Source organism: Engystomops pustulosus, chromosome 1, assembly GCF_040894005.1.
Source record: "Engystomops pustulosus chromosome 1, aEngPut4.maternal, whole genome shotgun sequence".
NCBI lineage: Eukaryota > Metazoa > Chordata > Amphibia > Anura > Leptodactylidae > Engystomops > Engystomops pustulosus.
Window position 1 is genome coordinate 304676607 of NC_092411.1, and position 21801 is coordinate 304698407.

Consider the following 21801-nt stretch of genomic DNA (forward strand, 5'->3'; position numbering starts at 1 on the left):
AGGAAAACCTGGGAGTTCAAACTGATGATGACCTTTCAGTCACTGACACAAGGCCTCAATATTGCACCTGGATTTATGGCTCATTACATGGACTCGCTTCAATCCCCACAAGAGACTAACTCCAGACCCCTGCCATCCTAGCTCCCCACCCCCTGCCCATCACCCTTCTCTGTGTAACATAACCTCTAGTTTTATTGCCCCAGCTTATCTTAATTGAGTCTCACCATATGTACTAATAACTTGTTGTAACATCCCTCAAATATTGTGTTTTTCTCTCAGTGCTTCATTTGTATCCATGCCTGAAGAAGGGGCCTGTGTGCCCTGAACGCTTGCACCAAATATCATTTTTCTGGTTAGCCAATAAAGGTATCATTCCTTAAGCACTTTTGTAGTTTTTACACAAAAGTATTTACATCAGATTTTTGATTTTTCCTGGCTAACACGGTACGTCAACAATTTTCTCAACATACTATGTTCGGTCTTAATGTTGTTATGAGGCAAGGTGCGGCCTCCCAGTCATGTACAGAAAGCCAAAAACCTCTGCGCTCTTCAGATGACTGTGTGTGATATCTGGTTTAATAGGAGTAAATGCTGGACATGTAGGTGACCGGGAGGAAGACATTGTCAGATCTTCACTTCTGGGGTCCAGGAGCTCCACGCTGACGGCTCGTAGAGGTCTCGGCAGCGGACAGCAAACGAGTTGACATCCTTCACGCTGTAATTCTGCTCCTGGGTGGTTGTTGTCACCTGAAAAACAAACGAAACTCTCCAGAATTTCTGTACAGTAGACCACATGTATCTCCCATGAGGGCCACCTCCATGTCTCCCATGAGGGCCATCTCCATGTCTCCCATGTGGGCCACCTCCATGTCTCCCATGAGGGCCACCTTTATGTCTCCCATGAGGGCCACCTTTATGTCTCCCATGAGGGCCACCTCCATGTCTCCCATGAGGGCCACCTCCATGTCTCCCATGAGGGCCACCTCCATGTCTCCCATGAGGGCCACCTTCATGTCTCCCATGAGGGCCACCTTCATGTCTCCCATGAGGGCCACATTTATGTCTCCCATGAGGGCCACCTTTATGTCTCCCATGAGGGCCATCTCCATGTCTCCCATGAGGGCTACCTTCATGTCTCCCATGAGGGCTATCTCCATGTCTCCCATGAGGGCCACCTTTATGTTTCCCATGAGGGCCACCTCCATGTCTCCCATGAGGGCCACCTCCATGTCTCCCATGAGGGCCACCTCCATGTCTCCCATGAGGGCCATCTCCATGTCTCCCATGAGGGCCATCTCCATGTCTCCCATGAGGGCCACCTTCATGTCTCCCATGAGGGCCGCCTCCATGTCTCCCATGAGGGCCATCTCCATGTCTCCCATGAGGGCCACCTTTATGTTTCCCATGAGGGCCACCTTTATGTCTCCCATGAGGGCCACCTTTATGTCTCCCATGAGGGCCACCTTTATGTCTCCCATGAGGGCCACCTTTATGTCTCCCATGAGGGCTACCTTCATGTCTCCCATGAGGGCCACCTCCATGTCTCCCATGAGGGCCATCTCCATGTCTCCCATGAGGGCTACCTTCATGTCTCCCATGAGGGCTACCTTCATGTCTCCCATGAGGGCTACCTTCATGTCTCCCATGAGGGCTATCTCCATGTCTCCCATGAGGGCCACCTTTATGTCTCCCATGAGGGCCACCTTTATGTCTCCCATGAGGGCCACCTCCATGTCTCCCATGAGGGCCACCTCCATGTCTCCCATGAGGGCCACCTCCATGTCTCCCATGAGGGCCACTTTATGTCTCCCATGAGGGCCACTTTATGTCTCCCATGAGGGCCACTTTATGTCTCCCATGAGGGCCACCTCCATGTCTCCCATGAGGGCCATCTCCATGTCTCCCATGAGAGCCACCTCCATGTCTCCCACGAGGGCCACCTCCATGTCTCCCACGAGGGCCACCTCCATGTCTCCCACGAGGGCCGCCTCCATGTCTCCCACGAGGGCCGCCTCCATGTCTCCCACGAGGGCCGCCTTCATGTCTCCCACGAGGGCCATCTCCATGTCTCCCACGAGGGCCGCCTCCATGTCTCCCACGAGGGCCGCCTCCATGTCTCCCACGAGGGCCACCTCCATGTCTCCCACGAGGGCCACCTCCATGTCTCCCATGAGGGCCACCTCCATGTCTCCCATGAGGGCCACCTTCATGTCTCCCATGCGTTCTCCAGACTGTGGGGGCATCACCCCAACACAATGGATTATTCTCCACAGATGAAATCTTCCAGGGCTCCCAATCTCCTCCATCAGTGATGGGGAACCTCTAGAGACCAGGTGCCCAAACTGCAAAAAAACCCCACCGATCTATCACCAACTAAAAAGGCAACACAAAGCAAAACTGGACAAAAAATAGAATAGTTTTAACAGACATCAGGACATCTTGTTTGTCATTGGACGACCTGAAGCATGTGATGAGTCACATGCTTGTGACATCATCCAGGTCCTATTTTCTTGCTCTCCTCTCCTGCAGCTCCTCCCAACAAGCCTCCTCTCATCTCTAGCTGTTCTATACAGTTTCCCATGGTTACCAGGAATCATGGCAAATGGAGATTAGCCTGGGGGACAAGGTGAAGCCTCTGCTGGCAGCTAATAACAGTAAATGCTTCGCACATTTTCTTTTTCAGTTATAGTTTTCAATGTCCCAACCAAATCTGGAGCGAAGAGTGGAGGAGAAGCTTCTCTCCATGATACGTCCTCACCCATCATCATCCACACCTGCTTATGGAGTCAAAAACTGCAACTGAAGAACTGAACGTGTGAACGCAGCCTCAGGCGGAAGGTTGGACCCTTTGTGGTTCTGTAAGATGTCACATCAGCACCAGGAGGACACAAATATAGCAGAAAGCAGAAGAGAAGATACAATCATTATTGTAACTTCCCACCAGGGTCCCCTGAAGAGGAAGAATTGTGAGGCCTGGGGAAGGAGCTCCAATGATGAGACGGAGGCATAGAGATAAGGGAGTCACCTAGAGAGATGGAGGCATAGAGATAAGGGAGGCACCTAGAGAGATGGGGGCATAGAGATAAGAGGGGCACCTAGAGAGATGGAGGCATAGAGATAAGAGGGGGCACCTAGAGAGATGGAGGCATAGAGATAAGGGAGGCACCTAGAGAGATGGAGGCATAGAGATAAGAGGGGCACCTAGAGAGATGGAGGCATAGAGATAAGAGGGGCACCTAGAGAGATGGAGGCATAGAGATAAGAGGAGACACCTAGAGAGATGGAGGCATAGAGATAAGGGAGGCACCTAGAGAGATGGAGGCATAAAGATAAGGGAGGCACCTAGAGAGATGGAGGCATAGAGATAAGAGGGGGCACCTAGAGAGATGGGGGCATAGAGATAAGAGGAGGCATCTAGAGAGATGGAGGCATAGAGATAAGAGGGGCACCTAGAGAGATGGGGGCATAGAGATAAGAGGGGGGCACCTAGAGAGATGGGGGCATAGAGATAAGGGGGGCACCTAGAGAGATGGGGGCATAGAGATAAGAGGGGGGCACCTAGAGAGATGGAGTCATAGAGATAAGAGGAGACACCTAGAGAGATGGGGGCATAGAGATAAGAGGGGGCACCTAGAGAGATGGGGGCATAGAGATAAGAAGGGGGCACCTAGAGAGATGGAGGCATAGAGATAAGAAGGGCACTTAGAGAGATGGAGGCATAGAGATAAGAGGGGCACCTAGAGAGATGGAGGCATAGAGATAAGGGAGGCACCAAGAGAGATCGAGGCATAGAGAAAAAAGGAGACACCTAGAGAGATGGAGGCATAGAGAAAAGAGGGGCTCCTAGAGAGATGGAGGCATAGCGATAAGGGGGGCACCTAGAGAGATGAGGGCATAGAGATAAGAGGAGGCACCTAGAGAGATGGAGGCATAGAGATAAGAGGGGCACCAAGAGAGATGGAGGCATAGAGATAAGGGGGGGCACCAAGAGAGATCGAGGCATAGAGAAAAAAGGAGACACCTAGAGAGATGGAGGCATAGAGAAAAGAGGGGCTCCTAGAGAGATGGAGGCATAGCGATAAGGGGGGCACCTAGAGAGATGGGGGCATAGAGATAAGAGGGGCACCTAGAGAGATGGGGGCATAGAGATAAGAGGAGGTACCTAGAGAGATGGGGGCATAGAGATAAGAGGAGGCACCTAGAGAGATGGAGGCATAGAGATAAGAGGGGCACCTAGAGAGATGGACATATAGAGATAAGAGGAGGCACCTAGAGAGATGGAGGCATAGAGATAAGGGAGGCACCTAGAGAGATGGAGGCATAGAGATAAGAGGAGGCACCTAGAGAGATGGACATATAGAGATAAGAGGAGGCACCTAGAGAGATGGAGGCATAGAGATAAGAGGGAGACACCTAGAGAGATGGGGCATAGATATTATAGGGGGCACCTAGAGAGAAGGGGGCATAGAGATAAGAGGGGCACCTAGAGAGATGGAGGCATAGAGATAAGAGGGAGACACCTAGAGAGATGGGGCATAGATATTATAGGGGGCACCTAGAGAGAAGGGGGCATAGAGATAAGAGGGGCACCTAGAGAGATGGAGGCATAGAGATAAGAGGGGGCACCTAGAGAGATGGGGGCATAGAGATAAGAGGGGCACCTAGAGAGATGGGGGCATAGAGATAAGAGGGGGCACCTAGAGAGATGGGGGCATAGAGATAAGAGGGGGACCTAGAGAGATGGGGGCATAGAGATAAGAGGGGGCACCTAGAGAGATGGAGGCATAGAGATAAGAGGGGGGCACCTAGAGAGATGGAGGCATAGAGATAAGAGGGGGCACCTAGAGAGATGGAGGCATAGAGATAAGAGGGGGCACCTAGAGAGATGGAGGCATAGAGATAAGAGGGGGCACCTAGAGAGATGGGGGCATAGAGATAAGAGGGGCACCTAGAGAGATGGGGGCATAGAGATAAGAGGAGGCACCTAGAGAGATGGGGGCATAGAGATAAGAGGGGCACCTAGAGAGATGAAGGCATAGAGATAAGAGGGGCACCTAGAGAGATGGAGGCATAGAGATAAGAGGAGACACCTAGAGAGATGGAGGCATAGAGATAAGAGGGGCACCTAGAGAGATGGAGGCATAGAGATAAGATGGGCACCTAGAGAGATGGGGGCATAGAGATAAGAGGGGCACCTAGAGAGATGGAGGCATAGAGATAAGAGGAGACACCTAGAGAGATGGGGGCATAGAGATAAGAGGGGGGCAACTAGAGAGATGGAGGCATAGAGATAAGAGTGGGGCACCTAGAGAGATGGAGGCATAGAGATAAGAGGGGCACCTAGAGAGATGGGGGCATAGAGATAAGAGGGGCACCTAGAGAGATGGAGGTATAGAGATAAGAGGGGGCACCTAGAGAGATGGAGGCATAGAGATAAGAGGGGCACCTAGAGAGATGGAGGCATAGAGATAAGAGGAGGCACCTAGAGAGATGGAGGCATAGAGATAAGAGGAGACACCTAGAGAGATGGAGGCATAGAGATAAGAGGAGGCACCTAGAGAGATGGGGGCATAGAGATAAGAGGGGGGCACCTAGAGAGATGGGGGCATAGAGATAAGAGGGGGGCACCTAGAGAGATGGAGGTATAGAGATTATAGGGGGGCATAGATAGGGGTGAGAATTGGAATTATGTTACATATACAGATGTTGGGTTTGGGGAGGGGTACTGCTCTCATCGGAACTGATACTTACGGAAGAATTGTTCCGATAGAGGACTCTAACCTCGAAAAACAATGGGAAGAAGGAGGGAGAAAGCGTCCACGATAGACTCGACCAGAAGATCTTCTCCCTAGTGACAGTCACGTTCTCCGGGGCTCGGGGCACCACTAGAAGATCAGAAACCACAATCCACCTTACTACATGGTCCACTATCTCATCCTCTCAGTATCATCTCTAGGACTTCTCCTGTGCTGCGCCTGTTCTCTTGCCTTGTCCTGCACTATCTCATCCTCTCAGCCTCATCTCTTGGACTTCTCCTGTGCAACGTCTATTCTCTTTCCTTGTCCTGCACTATCTCATCCTCTCAGCCTCATCTCTAGGACTTCTCCTGTGCTGCGTCTGTTCTCTTTCCTTGTCCTGCACTATCTCATCCTCTCAGCCTCATCTCTAGGACTTCTCCTGTGCTGCGCCTGTTCTCTTGCCTTGTCCTGCAGTATCTCATCCTCTCAGTCTCATCTCTAGGACTTCTCCTGTGCTGCGCCAGTTCTCTTGCATTGTCCTGCACTATCTCATCCTCTCAGCCTCATCTCTAGGACTTCTCCTGTGCTGCGCCTGCTCTCTTTCCTTGTCCTGCACTATCTCATCCTCTCAGCCTCATCTCTAGGACTTCTTCTGTGCTGCGCCTGTTCTCTTGCCTTGTCCTGCAGTATCTCATCCTCTCAGTCTCATCTCTAGGACTTCTCCTGTGCTGCGCCAGTTCTCTTGTATTGTCCTGCACTATCTCATCCTCTCAGCCTCATCTCTAGGACTTCTCCTGTGCTGCGCCTGCTCTCTTTCCTTGTCCTGCACTATCTCATCCTCTCAGCCTCATCTCAAGGACTTCTTCTGTGCTGCGCCTGTTCTCTTGCCTTGTCCTGCAGTATCTCATCCTCTCAGTCTCATCTCTAGGACTTCTCCTGTGCTGCGCCAGTTCTCTTGTATTGTCCTGCACTATCTCATCCTCTCAGCCTCATCTCTAGGACTTCTCCTGTGCTGCGCCTGCTCTCTTTCCTTGTCCTGCACTATCTCATCCTCTCAGTATCATCTCTAGGACTTCTCTTGTGCTGCGCCTGTTCTCTTGCCTTGTCCTGCACTATCTCATCCTCTCAGTATCATCTCTAGGACTTCTTCTGTGCTGCGCCTGTTCTCTTGCCTTGTCCTGCACTATCTTATCCTCTCAGCCTCATCTCTAGGACTTCGTCTGTGCTGCGCCTGTTCTCTTGCCTTGTCCTGCAGTATCTCATCCTCTCAGCCTCATCTCTAGGACTTCTCTTGTGCTGCGCCTGTTCTCTTGCCTTGTCCTGCACTATCTCATCCTCTCAGCCTCATCTCTAGGACTTCTCTTGTGCTGCGCCTGCTCTCTTTCCTTGTCCTGCACTATCTCATCCTCTCAGCCTCATCTCAAGGACTTCTTCTGTGCTGCGCCTGTTCTCTTGCCTTGTCCTGCAGTATCTCATCCTCTCAGTCTCATCTCTAGGACTTCTCCTGTGCTGCGCCAGTTCTCTTGTATTGTCCTGCACTATCTCATCCTCTCAGCCTCATCTCTAGGACTTCTCCTGTGCTGCGCCTGCTCTCTTTCCTTGTCCTGCACTATCTCATCCTCTCAGTATCATCTCTAGGACTTCTCTTGTGCTGCGCCTGTTCTCTTGCCTTGTCCTGCACTATCTCATCCTCTCAGTATCATCTCTAGGACTTCTTCTGTGCTGCGCCTGTTCTCTTGCCTTGTCCTGCACTATCTTATCCTCTCAGCCTCATCTCTAGGACTTCGTCTGTGCTGCGCCTGTTCTCTTGCCTTGTCCTGCAGTATCTCATCCTCTCAGCCTCATCTCTAGGACTTCTCTTGTGCTGCGCCTGTTCTCTTGCCTTGTCCTGCACTATCTCATCCTCTCAGCCTCATCTCTAGGACTTCTCTTGTGCTGCGCCTGTTCTCTTGCCTTGTCCTGCAGAATCTCATCCTCTCAGCCTCATCTCTAGGACTTCTCCTGTGCTGCGCCAGTTCTCTTGCCTAGTCCTGCACTATCTCATCCTCTCAGCCTTATCTAAAGAACTTCTCCTTTGCTGCGCCTGTTCTCTTGCCTCTTCCTGCAGTATCTCATCCTCTCAGCCTCATCTCTAGGACTTCTCCTGTGCTGCGCCTGTTCTCTTGCCTTGTCCTGCACTATCTCATCCTCTCAGCCTCATCTCTAGGACTTCTCCTGTGCTGCGCCAGTTCTCTTGCCTTGTCCTGCACTATCTCATCCTCTCAGCCTCATCTCTAGGACTTCTCCTGTGCTGCGCCTGTTCTCTTGCCTAGTCCTGCACTATCTTATCCTCTCAGCCTCATCTTTATGACTTCTCCTGTGCTGCCCCAGTTCTCTTGCCTTTTCCTCCACTAACTCATCCTCTCAGCCTCATCTCTAGGACTTCTCCTGTGCTGCGTCAGTTCTCTTGCCTTCTCCTGCAGTATCTCATCCTCTCAGCCTCATCGCTTGGACTTCTCCTGTGCTGCGCCTGCTCTCTTGCCTAGTCCTGCACTATCTCATCCTCTCAGCCTCATCTCTAGGACTTCTCCTGTGCTGCGCCTCTTCTCTTGCCTTGTCCTGCATGACCTCATCCTCTCAGCATCATCTCTAGGACTTCTCCTGTGCTGCGCCTGTTCTCTTGCCTAGTCCTGCACTATCTTATCCTCTCAGCCTCATCTCTAGGACTTCTTCTGTGCTGCGCCTGCTCTCTTACCTTGTCCTGCACTATCTCAATCTCTCAGCCTCATCTCTAGGACTTCTCTTGTGCTGCGCCTGTTCTCTTGCCTTGTCCTGCACTATCTCATGCTCTCAGTATCATCTCTAGGACTTCTCTTGTGCTGCGCCTGTTCTCTTGCCTTGTCTTGCAGTATCTCATCCTCTCAGTATCATCTCTAGGACTTCTCCTGTGCTGCGTCTGTTCTCTTGCCTTGTCCTGCAATATCTCATCCTCTCAGCCTCATCTCTAGGACTTCTCCTGTGCTGCGTCTGTTCTCTTGCCTTGTCTTGTAGTATCTCATCCTCTCAGCCTCATCTCTAGGAATTCTCCTGTGCTGCGTCTGTTCTCTTGCCTTGTCTTGCAGTATCTCATCCTCTCAGCCTCATCTCTAAGACTTCTCCTGTGCTGCGCCAGTTCTCTTGCCTAGTCCTGCACTATCTCATCCTCTCAGCCTTATCTATAGAACTTCTCCTGTGCTGCGCCAGTTCTCTTGCCTTGTCCTGCACTATCTCATCCTCTCAGCCTCATCTCTAGGACTTCTCCTGTGCTGCGCCAGTTCTCTTGCCTTGTCCTGCACTATCTCATCCTCTCAGCCTCATCTCTAGGACTTCTTCTGTGCTGCGCCTGTTCTCTTGCCTTGTCCTGCAGTATCTCAATCTCTCAGCCTCATCTCTAGGACTTCTCTTGTGCTGCGCCTGTTCTCTTGCCTTGTCCTGCACTATCTCATCCTCTCAGTATCATCTCTAGGACTTCTCTTGTGCTACGCCTGTTCTCTTGCCTTGTCTTGCAGTATCTCATCCTCTCAGTCTCATCTCTAGGACTTCTCCTGTGCTGCGCCAGTTCTCTTGCCTTGTCCTGCACTATCTCATCCTCTCAGCCTCATCTCTAGGACTTCTCCTGTGCTGCGTCTGTTCTCTTGCCTTGCCCTGCAATATCTCATCCTCTCAGCCTCATCTCTAGGACTTCTTCTGTGCTGCGTCTGTTCTCTTGCCTTGTCTTGTAGTATCTCATCCTCTCAGCCTCATCTCTAGGAATTCTCCTGTGCTGCGTCTGTTCTCTTGCCTTGTCTTGCAGTATCTCATCCTCTCAGCCTCATCTCTAGGACTTCTCCTGTGCTGCGCCAGTTCTCTTGCCTTGTCCTGCACTATCTCATCCTCTCAGCCTCATCTCTAGGACTTCTCCTGTGCTGCGCCTGTTCTCTTGCCTTGTCCTGCACTATCTTATCCTCTCAGCCTCATCTCTAGGACTTCTTCTGTGCTGCGCCTGTTCTCTTGCCTTGTCCTGCAGTATCTCATCCTCTCAGCCTCATCTCTAGGACTTCTCCTGTGCTGCGCCAGTTCTCTTGCCTTGTCCTGCACTATCTCATCCTCTCAGCCTTATCTATAGAACTTCTCCTGTGCTGTGCCTTTTCTCTTGCCTCTTCCTGCAGTATCTCATCCTCTCAGCCTCATCTCTAGGACTTCTCCTGTGCTGCGCCTGTTCTCTTGCCTTGTCCTGCAGTATCTCATCCTCTCAGCCTCATCTCTAGGACTTCTCCTGTGCTGCGCCAGTTCTCTTGCCTTGTCCTGCACTATCTCATCCTCTCAGCCTCATCTCTAGGACTTCTCCTGTGCTGCGCCTGTTCTCTTGCCTAGTCCTGCACTATCTTATCCTCTCAGCCTCATCTTTATGACTTCTCCTGTGCTGCCCCAGTTCTCTTGCCTTTTCCTCCACTAACTCATCCTCTCAGCCTCATCTCTAGGACTTCTCCTGTGCTGCTTCAGTTCTCTTGCCTTCTCCTGCAGTATCTCATCCTCTCAGCCTCATCTCTTGGACTTCTCCTGTGCTGCGCCTGCTCTCTTGCCTAGTCCTGCACTATCTCATCCTCTCAGCCTCATCTCTAGGACTTCTCCTGTGCTGCCCCAGTTCTCTTGCCTTGTCCCTGCACTATCTCATCCTCTCAGCCTCATCTCTAGGACTTCTCCTGTGCTGCGCCTCTTCTCTTGCCTTGTCCTGCATGACCTCATCCTCTCAGCATCATCTCTAGGACTTCTCCTGTGCTGCGCCTGTTCTCTTGCCTAGTCCTGCACTATCTTATCCTCTCAGCCTCATCTCTAGGACTTCTCCTGTGCTGCGCCTGCTCTCTTGCCTTGTCCTGCACTATCTCATCCTCTCAGTATCATCTCTAGGACTTCTCTTGTGCTGCGCCTGTTCTCTTGCCTTGTCTTGCAGTATCTCATCCTCTCAGCCTCATCTCTAGGACTTCTCCTGTGCTGCGTCTGTTCTCTTGCCTTGTCCTGCACTATCTCATCCTCTCAGCCTCATCTCTAGGACTTCTCCTGTGCTGCGTCTGTTCTCTTGCCTTGTCTTGCAGTATCTCATCCTCTCAGCCTCATCTCTAGGAATTCTCCTGTGCTTCGTCTGTTCTCTTGCCTTGTCTTGCAGTATCTCATCCTCTCAGCCTCATCTCTAGGAATTCTCCTGTGCTGCGTCTGTTCTCTTGCCTTGTCTTGCAGTATCTCATCCTCTCAGCCTCATCTCTAGGACTTCTCCTGTGCTGCGCCAGTTCTCTTGCCTAGTCCTGCACTATCTCATCCTCTCAGCATCATCTCTAGGACTTCTCCTGTGCTGCGCCTGTTCTCTTGCCTTGTCCTGCACTATCTCATCCTCTCAGCCTCATCTATAGAACTTCTCCTGTGCTGCGCCTGTTCTCTTGCCTTGTCCTGCAGTATCTCATCCTCTCAGCCTCATCTCTAGGACTTTTCTTGTGCTGCGCCTGTTCTCTTGCCTTGTCCTGCAGTATCTCATCCTCTCAGCCTCATCTCTAGGACTTCTTCTGTGCTGCGCCTGTTCTCTTGCCTTGTCCTGCAGTATCTCATCCTCTCAGCCTCATCTCTAGGACTTCTCCTGTGCTGAGCCAGTTCTCTTGCCTTGTCCTGCACTATCTTATCCTCTCAGCCTCATCTCTAGGACTTCTCCTGTGCTGCCCCAGTTCTCTTGCCTTTTCCTTCACTAACTCCTCCTCTCACCCTCATCTCTAGGACTTCTCCTGTGCTGCGCCAGTTCTCTTGCCTTGTCCTGCAGTATCTCATCCTCTCAGCCTCATCTCTAGGACTTCTCCTGTGCTGCGCCTGTTCTCTTGCCTTGTCCTGCAGTATCTCATCCTCTCAGCCTCATCTCTAGGACTTCTTCTGTGCTGCGCCTGTTCTCTTGCCTTGTCCTGCAGTATCTCATCCTCTCAGCCTCATCTCTAGGACTTCTCCTGTGCTGCGCCTGTTCTCTTGCCTAGTCCTGCACTATCTTATCCTCTCAGCCTCATCTCTAGGACTTCTCCTGTGCTGCCCCAGTTCTCCTGCCTTTTCCTTCACTAACTCCTCCTCTCAGCCTCATCTCTAGGACTTCTCCTGTGCTGCGCCAGTTCTCTTGCCTTGTCCTGCAGTATCTCATCCTCTCAGCCTCATCTCTAGGACTTCTCCTGTGCTGCGCCTGTTCTCTTGCCTTGTCCTGCACTATCTCATCCTCTCAGCCTCATCTCTAGGACTTCTCCTGTGCTGCGCCAGTTCTCTTGCCTTGTCCTGCACTATCTCATCCTCTCAGCCTCATCTCTAGGACTTCTTCTGTGCTGCGCCTGTTCTCTTGCCTTGTCCTGCAGTATCTCATACTCTCAGCCTCATCTCTAGGACTTCTCCTGTGCTGCGCCAGTTCTCTTGCCTAGTCTTGCACTATCTCATCCTCTCAGCCTTATCTATAGAACTTCTCCTGTGCTGCGCCTGTTCTCTTGCCTTGTCCTGCAGTATCTCATCCTCTCAGCCTCATCTCTAGGACTTCTTCTGTGCTGCGCCTGTTCTCTTGCCTTGTCCTGCAGTATCTCATCCTCTCAGCCTCATCTCTAGGACTTCTTCTGTGCTGCGCCTGTTCTCTTGCCTTGTCCTGCAGTATCTCATCCTCTCAGCCTCATCTCTAGGACTTCTCCTGTGCTGCGCCTGCTCTCTTGCCTTGTCCTGCACTATCTCATCCTCTCAGCCTCATCTCTAGGACTTCTTCTGTGCTGCGCCTGTTCTCTTGCCTTGTCCTGCAGTATCTCATCCTCTCAGCCTCATCTCTAGGACTTCTCCTGTGCTGCGCCAGCTCTCTTGCCTTGTCCTGCACTATCTCATCCTCTCAGCCTCATCTCTAGGACTTCTTCTGTGCTGCGCCTGTTCTCTTGCCTTGTCCTGCAGTATCTCATCCTCTCAGCCTTATCTCTAGGACTTCTCCTGTGCTGCGCCAGTTCTCTTGTCTAGTCCTGCACTATCTCATCCTCTCAGCCTTTATATAGAACTTCTCCTGTGCTGCGCCTGTTCTCTTGCCTTGTCCTGCAGTATCTCATCCTCTCAGCCTCATCTCTAGGACTTCTCCTGTGCTGCGCCTGCTTTCTTGCCTTGTCCTGCACTATCTCATCCTCTCAGCCTCATCTCTAGGACTTCTCCTGTGCTGTGCCAGTTCTCTTGCCTTGTCCTGCACTATCTCATCCTCTCAGCCTCATCTCTAGGACTTCTCCTGTGCTGCGCCTGCTCTCTTGCCTTGTCCTGCACTATCTCATCCTCTCAGCCTCATCTCTAGGACTTCTTCTGTGCTGCGCCTGTTCTCTTGCCTTGTCCTGCAGCATCTCATCCTCTCAGCCTCATCTCTAGGACTTCTCCTGTGCTGCGCCAGTTCTCTTGCCTTGTCCTGCACTATCTCATCCTCTCAGCCTCATCTCTAGGACTTCTTCTGTGCTGCGCCTGTTCTCTTGCCTTGTCCTGCAGTATCTCATCCTCTCAGCCTCATCTCTAGGACTTCTCCTGTGCTGCGCCTGCTTTCTTGCCTTGTCCTGCACTATCTCATCCTCTCAGCCTCATCTCTAGGACTTCTCCTGTGCTGCGCCTGCTCTCTTGCCTAGTCCTGCACTATCTCATCCTCTCAGCCTCATCTCTAGGACTTCTTCTGTGCTGCGCCTGTTCTCTTGCCTTGTCCTGCAGAATCTCATCCTCTCAGCCTCATCTCTAGGACTTCTCCTGTGCTGCGCCAGTTCTCTTGCCTAGTCCTGCACTATCTCATCCTCTCAGCCTTATCTAAAGAACTTCTCCTTTGCTGCGCCTGTTCTCTTGCCTCTTCCTGCAGTATCTCATCCTCTCAGCCTCATCTCTAGGACTTCTCCTGTGCTGCGCCTGTTCTCTTGCCTTGTCCTGCACTATCTCATCCTCTCAGCCTCATCTCTAGGACTTCTCCTGTGCTGCGCCTGTTCTCTTGCCTAGTCCTGCACTATCTTATCCTCTCAGCCTCATCTTTATGACTTCTCCTGTGCTGCCCCAGTTCTCTTGCCTTTTCCTCCACTAACTCATCCTCTCAGCCTCATCTCTAGGACTTCTCCTGTGCTGCGTCAGTTCTCTTGCCTTCTCCTGCAGTATCTCATCCTCTCAGCCTCATCGCTTGGACTTCTCCTGTGCTGCGCCTGCTCTCTTGCCTAGTCCTGCACTATCTCATCCTCTCAGCCTCATCTCTAGGACTTCTCCTGTGCTGCGCCTCTTCTCTTGCCTTGTCCTGCATGACCTCATCCTCTCAGCATCATCTCTAGGACTTCTCCTGTGCTGCGCCTGTTCTCTTGCCTAGTCCTGCACTATCTTTATCCTCTCAGCCTCATCTCTAGGACTTCTTCTGTGCTGCGCCTGCTCTCTTACCTTGTCCTGCACTATCTCAATCTCTCAGCCTCATCTCTAGGACTTCTCTTGTGCTGCGCCTGTTCTCTTGCCTTGTCCTGCACTATCTCATGCTCTCAGTATCATCTCTAGGACTTCTCTTGTGCTGCGCCTGTTCTCTTGCCTTGTCTTGCAGTATCTCATCCTCTCAGTATCATCTCTAGGACTTCTCCTGTGCTGCGTCTGTTCTCTTGCCTTGTCCTGCAATATCTCATCCTCTCAGCCTCATCTCTAGGACTTCTCCTGTGCTGCGTCTGTTCTCTTGCCTTGTCTTGTAGTATCTCATCCTCTCAGCCTCATCTCTAGGAATTCTCCTGTGCTGCGTCTGTTCTCTTGCCTTGTCTTGCAGTATCTCATCCTCTCAGCCTCATCTCTAGGACTTCTCCTGTGCTGCGCCAGTTCTCTTGCCTAGTCCTGAACTATCTCATCCTCTCAGCCTTATCTATAGAACTTCTCCTGTGCTGCGCCAGTTCTCTTGCCTTGTCCTGCACTATCTCATCCTCTCAGCCTCATCTCTAGGACTTCTCCTGTGCTGCGCCAGTTCTCTTGCCTTGTCCTGCACTATCTCATCCTCTCAGCCTCATCTCTAGGACTTCTTCTGTGCAGCGCCTGTTCTCTTGCCTTGTCCTGCAGTATCTCAATCTCTCAGCCTCATCTCTAGGACTTCTCTTGTGCTGCGCCTGTTCTCTTGCCTTGTCCTGCACTATCTCATCCTCTCAGTATCATCTCTAGGACTTCTCTTGTGCTACGCCTGTTCTCTTGCCTTGTCTTGCAGTATCTCATCCTCTCAGTCTCATCTCTAGGACTTCTCCTGTGCTGCGCCAGTTCTCTTGCCTTGTCCTGCACTATCTCATCCTCTCAGCCTCATCTCTAGGACTTCTCCTGTGCTGCGTCTGTTCTCTTGCCTTGTCCTGCAATATCTCATCCTCTCAGCCTCATCTCTAGGACTTCTCCTGTGCTGCGTCTGTTCTCTTGCCTTGTCTTGTAGTATCTCATCCTCTCAGCCTCATCTCTAGGAATTCTCCTGTGCTGCGTCTGTTCTCTTGCCTTGTCTTGCAGTATCTCATCCTCTCAGCCTCATCTCTAGGACTTCTCCTGTGCTGCGCCAGTTCTCTTGCCTTGTCCTGCACTATCTCATCCTCTCAGCCTCATCTCTAGGACTTCTCCTGTGCTGCGCCTGTTCTCTTGCCTTGTCCTGCACTATCTTATCCTCTCAGCCTCATCTCTAGGACTTCTTCTGTGCTGCGCCTGTTCTCTTGCCTTGTCCTGCAGTATCTCATCCTCTCAGCCTCATCTCTAGGACTTCTCCTGTGCTGCGCCAGTTCTCTTGCCTTGTCCTGCACTATCTTATCCTCTCAGCCTAATCTTTATGACTTCTCCTGTGCTGCGTCTGTTCTCTTGCCTTGTCTTGTAGTATCTCATCCTCTCAGCCTTATCTATAGAACTTCTCCTGTGCTGTGCCTTTTCTCTTGCTTCTTCCTGCAGTATCTCATCCTCTCAGCCTCATCTCTAGGACTTCTCTTGTGCTGCGTCTGTTCTCTTGCCTTGTCCTGCAGTATCTCATCCTCTCAGCCTCATCTCTAGGACTTCTCCTGTGCTGCGCCAGTTCTCTTGCCTTGTCCTGCACTATCTCATCCTCTCAGCCTCATCTCTAGGACTTCTCCTGTGCTGCGCCTGTTCTCTTGCCTAGTCCTGCACTATCTTATCCTCTCAGCCTCATCTTTATGACTTCTCCTGTGCTGCCCCAGTTCTCTTGCCTTTTCCTCCACTAACTCATCCTCATCTCTAGGACTTCTCCTGTGCTGCTTCAGTTCTCTTGCCTTCTCCTGCAGTATCTCATCCTCTCAGCCTCATCTCTTGGACTTCTCCTGTGCTGCGCCTGCTCTCTTGCCTAGTCCTGCACTATCTCATCCTCTCAGCCTCATCTCTAGGACTTCTCCTGTGCTGCCCCAGTTCTCTTGCCTTGTCCCTGCACTATCTCATCCTCTCAGCCTCATCTCTAGGACTTCTCCTGTGCTGCGCCTCTTCTCTTGCCTTGTCCTGCATGACCTCATCCTCTCAGCATCATCTCTAGGACTTCTCCTGTGCTGCGCCTGTTCTCTTGCCTAGTCCTGCACTATCTTATCCTCTCAGCCTCATCTCTAGGACTTCTCCTGTGCTGCGCCTGCTCTCTTGCCTTGTCCTGCACTATCTCATCCTCTCAGTATCATCTCTAGGACTTCTCTTGTGCTGCGCCTGTTCTCTTGCCTTGTCTTGCAGTATCTCATCCTCTCAGTATCATCTCTAGGACTTCTCCTGTGCTGCGTCTGTTCTCTTGCCTTGTCCTGCACTATCTCATCCTCTCAGCCTCATCTCTAGGACTTCTCCTGTGCTGCGTCTGTTCTCTTGCCTTGTCTTGCAGTATCTCATCCTCTCAGCCTCATCTCTAGGAATTCTCCTGTGCTTCGTCTGTTCTCTTGCCTTGTCTTGCAGTATCTCATCCTCTCAGCCTCATCTCTAGGAATTCTCCTGTGCTGCGTCTGTTCTCTTGCCTTGTCTTGCAGTATCTCATCCTCTCAGCCTCATCTCTAGGACTTCTCCTGTGCTGCGCCAGTTCTCTTGCCTAGTCCTGCACTATCTCATCCTCTCAGCATCATCTCTAGGACTTCTCCTGTGCTGCGCCTATTCTCTTGCCTTGTCCTGCAGTATCTCATCCTCTCAGCCTTATCTATAGAACTTCTCCTGTGCTGCGCCTGTTCTCTTGCCTTGTCCTGCAGTATCTCATCCTCTCAGCCTCATCTCTAGGACTTCTCTTGTGCTGCGCCTGTTCTCTTGCCTTGTCCTGCAGTATCTCATCCTCTCAGCCTCATCTCTAGGACTTCTTCTGTGCTGCGCCTGTTCTCTTGCCTTGTCCTGCAGTATCTCATCCTTTCAGCCTCATCTCTAGGACTTCTCCTGTGCTGAGCCAGTTCTCTTGCCTTGTCCTGCTCTATCTTATCCTCTCAGCCTCATCTCTAGGACTTCTCCTGTGCTGCCCCAGTTCTCTTGCCTTTTCCTTCACTAACTCCTCCTCTCAGCCTCATCTCTAGGACTTCTCCTGTGCTGCGCCAGTTCTCTTGCCTTGTCCTACAGTATCTCATCCTCTCAGCCTCATCTCTAGGACTTCTCCTGTGCTGCGCCTGTTCTCTTGCCTTGTCCTGCAGTATCTCATCCTCTCAGCCTCATCTCTAGGACTTCTCTTGTGCTGCGCCTGTTCTCTTGCCTTGTCCTGCAGTATCTCATCCTCTCAGCCTCATCTCTAGGACTTCTTCTGTGCTGCGCCTGTTCTCTTGCCTTGTCCTGCAGTATCTCATCCTCTCAGCCTCATCTCTAGGACTTCTCCTGTGCTGCGCCTGTTCTCTTGCCTAGTCCTACACTATCTTATCCTCTCAGCCTCATCTCTAGGACTTCTCCTGTGCTGCCCCAGTTCTCCTGCCTTTTCCTTCACTAACTCCTCCTCTCAGCCTCATCTCTAGGACTTCTCCTGTGCTGCGCCAGTTCTCTTGCCTTGTCCTGCAGTATCTCATCCTCTCAGCCTCATCTCTAGGACTTCTCCTGTGCTGCGCCTGTTCTCTTGCCTTGTCCTGCACTATCTCATCCTCTCAGCCTCATCTCTAGGACTTCTCCTGTGCTGCGCCAGTTCTCTTGCCTTGTCCTGCAGTATCTCATCCTCTCAGCCTCATCTCTAGGACTTCTCCTGTGCTGCGCCAGTTCTCTTGCCTAGTCCTGCACTATCTCATCCTCTCAGCCTTATCTATAGAACTTCTCCTGTGCTGCGCCTGTTCTCTTGCCTTGTCCTGCAGTATCTCATCCTCTCAGCCTCATCTCTAGGACTTCTTCTGTGCTGCGCCTGTTCTCTTGCCTTGTCCTGCAGTATCTCATCCTCTCAGCCTCATCTCTAGGACTTCTTCTGTGCTGCGCCTGTTCTCTTGCCTTGTCCTGCAGTATCTCATCCTCTCAGCCTCATCTCTAGGACTTCTCCTGTGCTGCGCCAGCTCTCTTGCCTTGTCCTGCACTATCTCATCCTCTCAGCCTCATCTCTAGGACTTCTTCTGTGCTGCGCCTGTTCTCTTGCCTTGTCCTGCAGTATCTCATCCTCTCAGCCTTATCTCTAGGACTTCTCCTGTGCTGCGCCAGTTCTCTTGTCTAGTCCTGCACTATCTCATCCTCTCAGCCTTTATATAGAACTTCTCCTGTGCTGCGCCTGTTCTCTTGCCTTGTCCTGCAGTATCTCATCCTCTCAGCCTCATCTCTAGGACTTCTCCTGTGCTGCGCCTGCTTTCTTGCCTTGTCCTGCACTATCTCATCCTCTCAGCCTCATCTCTAGGACTTCTCCTGTGCTGCGCCTGCTCTCTTGCCTTGTCCTGCACTATCTCATCCTCTCAGCCTCATCTCTAGGACTTCTCCTGTGCTGCGCCTGCTCTCTTGCCTAGTCCTGCACTATCTCATCCTCTCAGCCTCATCTCTAGGACTTCTCCTGTGCTGCGCCAGTTCTCTTGCCTTGTCCTGCACTATCTCATCCTCTCAGCCTCATCTCTAGGACTTCTCCTGTGCTGCGCCTGCTCTCTTGCCTTGTCCTGCACTATCTCATCCTCTCAGCCTCATCTCTAGGACTTCTTCTGTGCTGCGCCTGTTCTCTTGCCTTGTCCTGCAGCATCTCATCCTCTCAGCCTCATCTCTAGGACTTCTCCTGTGCTGCGCCTGTTCTCTTGCCTTGTCCTGCAGTATCTCATCCTCTCAGCCTTATCTCTAGGACTTCTCCTGTGCTGCGCCAGTTCTCTTGTCTAGTCCTGCACTATCTCATCCTCTCAGCCTTTATATAGAACTTCTCCTGTGCTGCGCCTGTTCTCTTGCCTTGTCCTGCAGTATCTCATCCTCTCAGCCTCATCTCTAGGACTTCTCCTGTGCTGCGCCTGCTTTCTTGCCTTGTCCTGCACTATCTCATCCTCTCAGCCTCATCTCTAGGACTTCTCCTGTGCTGCGCCTGCTCTCTTGCCTTGTCCTGCACTATCTCATCCTCTCAGCCTCATCTCTAGGACTTCTCCTGTGCTGCGCCTGCTCTCTTGCATAGTCCTGCACTATCTCATCCTCTCAGCCTCATCTCTAGGACTTCTCCTGTGCTGCGCCAGTTCTCTTGCCTTGTCCTGCACTATCTCATCCTCTCAGCCTCATCTCTAGGACTTCTCCTGTGCTGCGCCTGCTCTCTTGCCTTGTCCTGCACTATCTCATCCTCTCAGCCTCATCTCTAGGACTTCTTCTGTGCTGCGCCTGTTCTCTTGCCTTGTCCTGCAGCATCTCATCCTCTCAGCCTCATCTCTAGGACTTCTCCTGTGCTGCGCCAGATCTCTTGCCTTGTCCTGCACTATCTCATCCTCTCAGCCTCATCTCTAGGACTTCTTCTGTGCTGCGCCTGTTCTCTTGCCTTGTCCTGCAGTATCTCATCCTCTCAGCCTCATCTCTAGGACTTCTCCTGTGCTGCGCCTGTTCTCTTGCCTTGTCCTAAAGTATCTCATCCTCTCAGCCTCATCTCTAGGACTTCTCCTGTGCTGCGCCTGTTCTCTTGCCTTGTCCTGCAGTATCTCATCCTCTCAGCCTCATCTCTAGGACTTCTTCTGTGCTGCGCCTGTTCTCTTGCCTTGTCCTGCAGTATCTCATCCTCTCAGCCTCATCTCTAGGACTTCTCCTGTGCTGTGCCAGTTCTCTTGCCTAGTCCTGCACTATCTCATCCTCTCAGCCTTATCTATAGAACTTCTCCTGTGCTGCGCCTGTTCTCTTGCCTTGTCCTGCAGTATCTCATCCTCTCAGCCTCATCTCTAGGACTTCTCCTGTGCTGCGCCTGCTTTCTTGCCTTGTCCTGCACTATCTCATCCTCTCAGCCTCATCTCTAGGACTTTTCCTGTGCTGCGCCTGCTCTCTTGCCTTGTCCTGCACTATCTCATCCTCTCAGCCTCATCTCTAGGACTTCTCCTGTGCTGCGCCAGTTCTCTTGCCTTGTCCTGCACTATCTCATCCTCTCAGCCTCATCTCTAGGACTTCTCCTGTGCTGCGCCTGCTCTCTTGCCTTGTCCTGCACTATCTCATCCTCTCAGCCTCATCTCTAGGACTTCTTCTGTGCTGCGCCTGTTCTCTTGCCTTGTCCTGCAGCATCTCATCCTCTCAGCCTCATCTCTAGGACTTCTCCTGTGCTGCGCCAGTTCTCTTGCCTTGTCCTGCACTATCTCATCCTCTCAGCCTCATCTCTAGGACTTCTTCTGTGCTGCGCCTGTTCTCTTGCCTTGTCCTGCAGTATCTCATCCTCTCAGCCTCATCTCTAGGACTTCTCCTGTGCTGCGCCTGTTCTCTTGCCTTGTCCTGCAGTATCTCATCCTCTCAGCCTCATCTCTAGGACTTCTCCTGTGCTGCGCCTGTTCTCTTGCCTTGTCCTGCAGTATCTCATCCTCTCAGCCTCATCTCTAGGACTTCTTCTGTGCTGCGCCTGTTCTCTTGCCTTGTCCTGCAGTATCTCATCCTCTCAGCCTCATCTCTAGGACTTCTCCTGTGCTGTGCCAGTTCTCTTGCCTAGTCCTGCACTATCTCATCCTCTCAGCCTTATCTATAGAACTTCTCCTGTGCTGCGCCTGTTCTCTTGCCTTGTCCTGCAGTATCTCATCCTCTCAGCCTCATCTCTAGGACTTCTCCTGTGCTGCGCCTGCTTTCTTGCCTTGTCCTGCACTATCTCATCCTCTCAGCCTCATCTCTAGGACTTCTCCTGTGCTGCGCCAGTTCTCTTGCCTTGTCCTGCAGTATCTCATCCTCTCAGCCTCATCTCTAGGACTTCTCCTGTGCTGCCCCTGCTCTCTTGCCTAGTCCTGCACTATCGCATCCTCTCAGCCTCATCTCTAGGACTTTTCCTGTGCTGCGCCTGCTCTCTTGCCTTGTCCTGCACTATCTCATGCTCTCAGCCTCATCTCTAGGACTTCTTCTGTGCTGCGCCTGTTCTCTTGCCTTGTCCTGCAGTATCTCATCCTCTCAGCCTCATCTCTAGGACTTCTCCTGTGCTGCGCCAGTTCTCTTGCCTTGTCCTGCAGTATCTCATCCTCTCAGCCTCATCTCTAGGACTTCTCCTGTGCTGCGCCAGTTCTCTTGCCTTGTCCTGCACTATCTCATCCTCTCAGCCTCATCTCTAGGACTTCTTCTGTGCTGCGGCTGTTCTCTTGCCTTGTCCTGCAGTATCTCATCCTCTCAGCCTCATCTCTAGGACTTCTCCTGTGCTGCGCCAGTTCTCTTGCCTAGTCCTGCACTTTCTCATCCTCTCAGCCTCATCTCTAGGACTTCTTCTGTGCTGCGCCTGTTCTCTTGCCTTGTCCTGCAGTATCTCATCCTCTCAGCCTCATCTCTAGGACTTCTCCTGTGCTGCGCCAGTTCTCTTGCCTTGTCCTGCACTATCTCATCCTCTCAGCCTCATCTCTAGGACTTCTTCTGTGCTGCGCCTGTTCTCTTGCCTTGTCCTGCAGTATCTCATCCTCTCAGCCTCATCTCTAGGACTTCTCCTGTGCTGCGCCAGTTCTCTTGCCTAGTCCTGCACTATCTCATCCTCTCAGCCTCATCTCTAGGACTTCTCCTGTGCTGCGCC

The 21801-nt window shown here is 51.8% G+C and overlaps 1 protein-coding gene across 2 annotated transcripts in view; it reads right to left on the reverse strand.

Moving 5' to 3' along the window:
- Positions 1–554: 554 nt before the first annotated feature.
- Positions 555–21801, reverse strand: part of LOC140084766 (interleukin-12 subunit beta-like) — a 58683-nt gene continuing 37436 nt past the window's right edge. For both annotated transcript variants that reach the window (XM_072126478.1, XM_072126479.1), the window contains 2 exons: positions 5752–5885; positions 555–747 (listed from right to left, as the gene is read on the reverse strand). In XM_072126478.1, coding sequence (XP_071982579.1) covers positions 625–747; positions 5752–5885 — 257 coding nt within the window. In that variant the 3' untranslated portion in view covers positions 555–624. The remainder of the gene's footprint in view (positions 748–5751; positions 5886–21801) is intronic.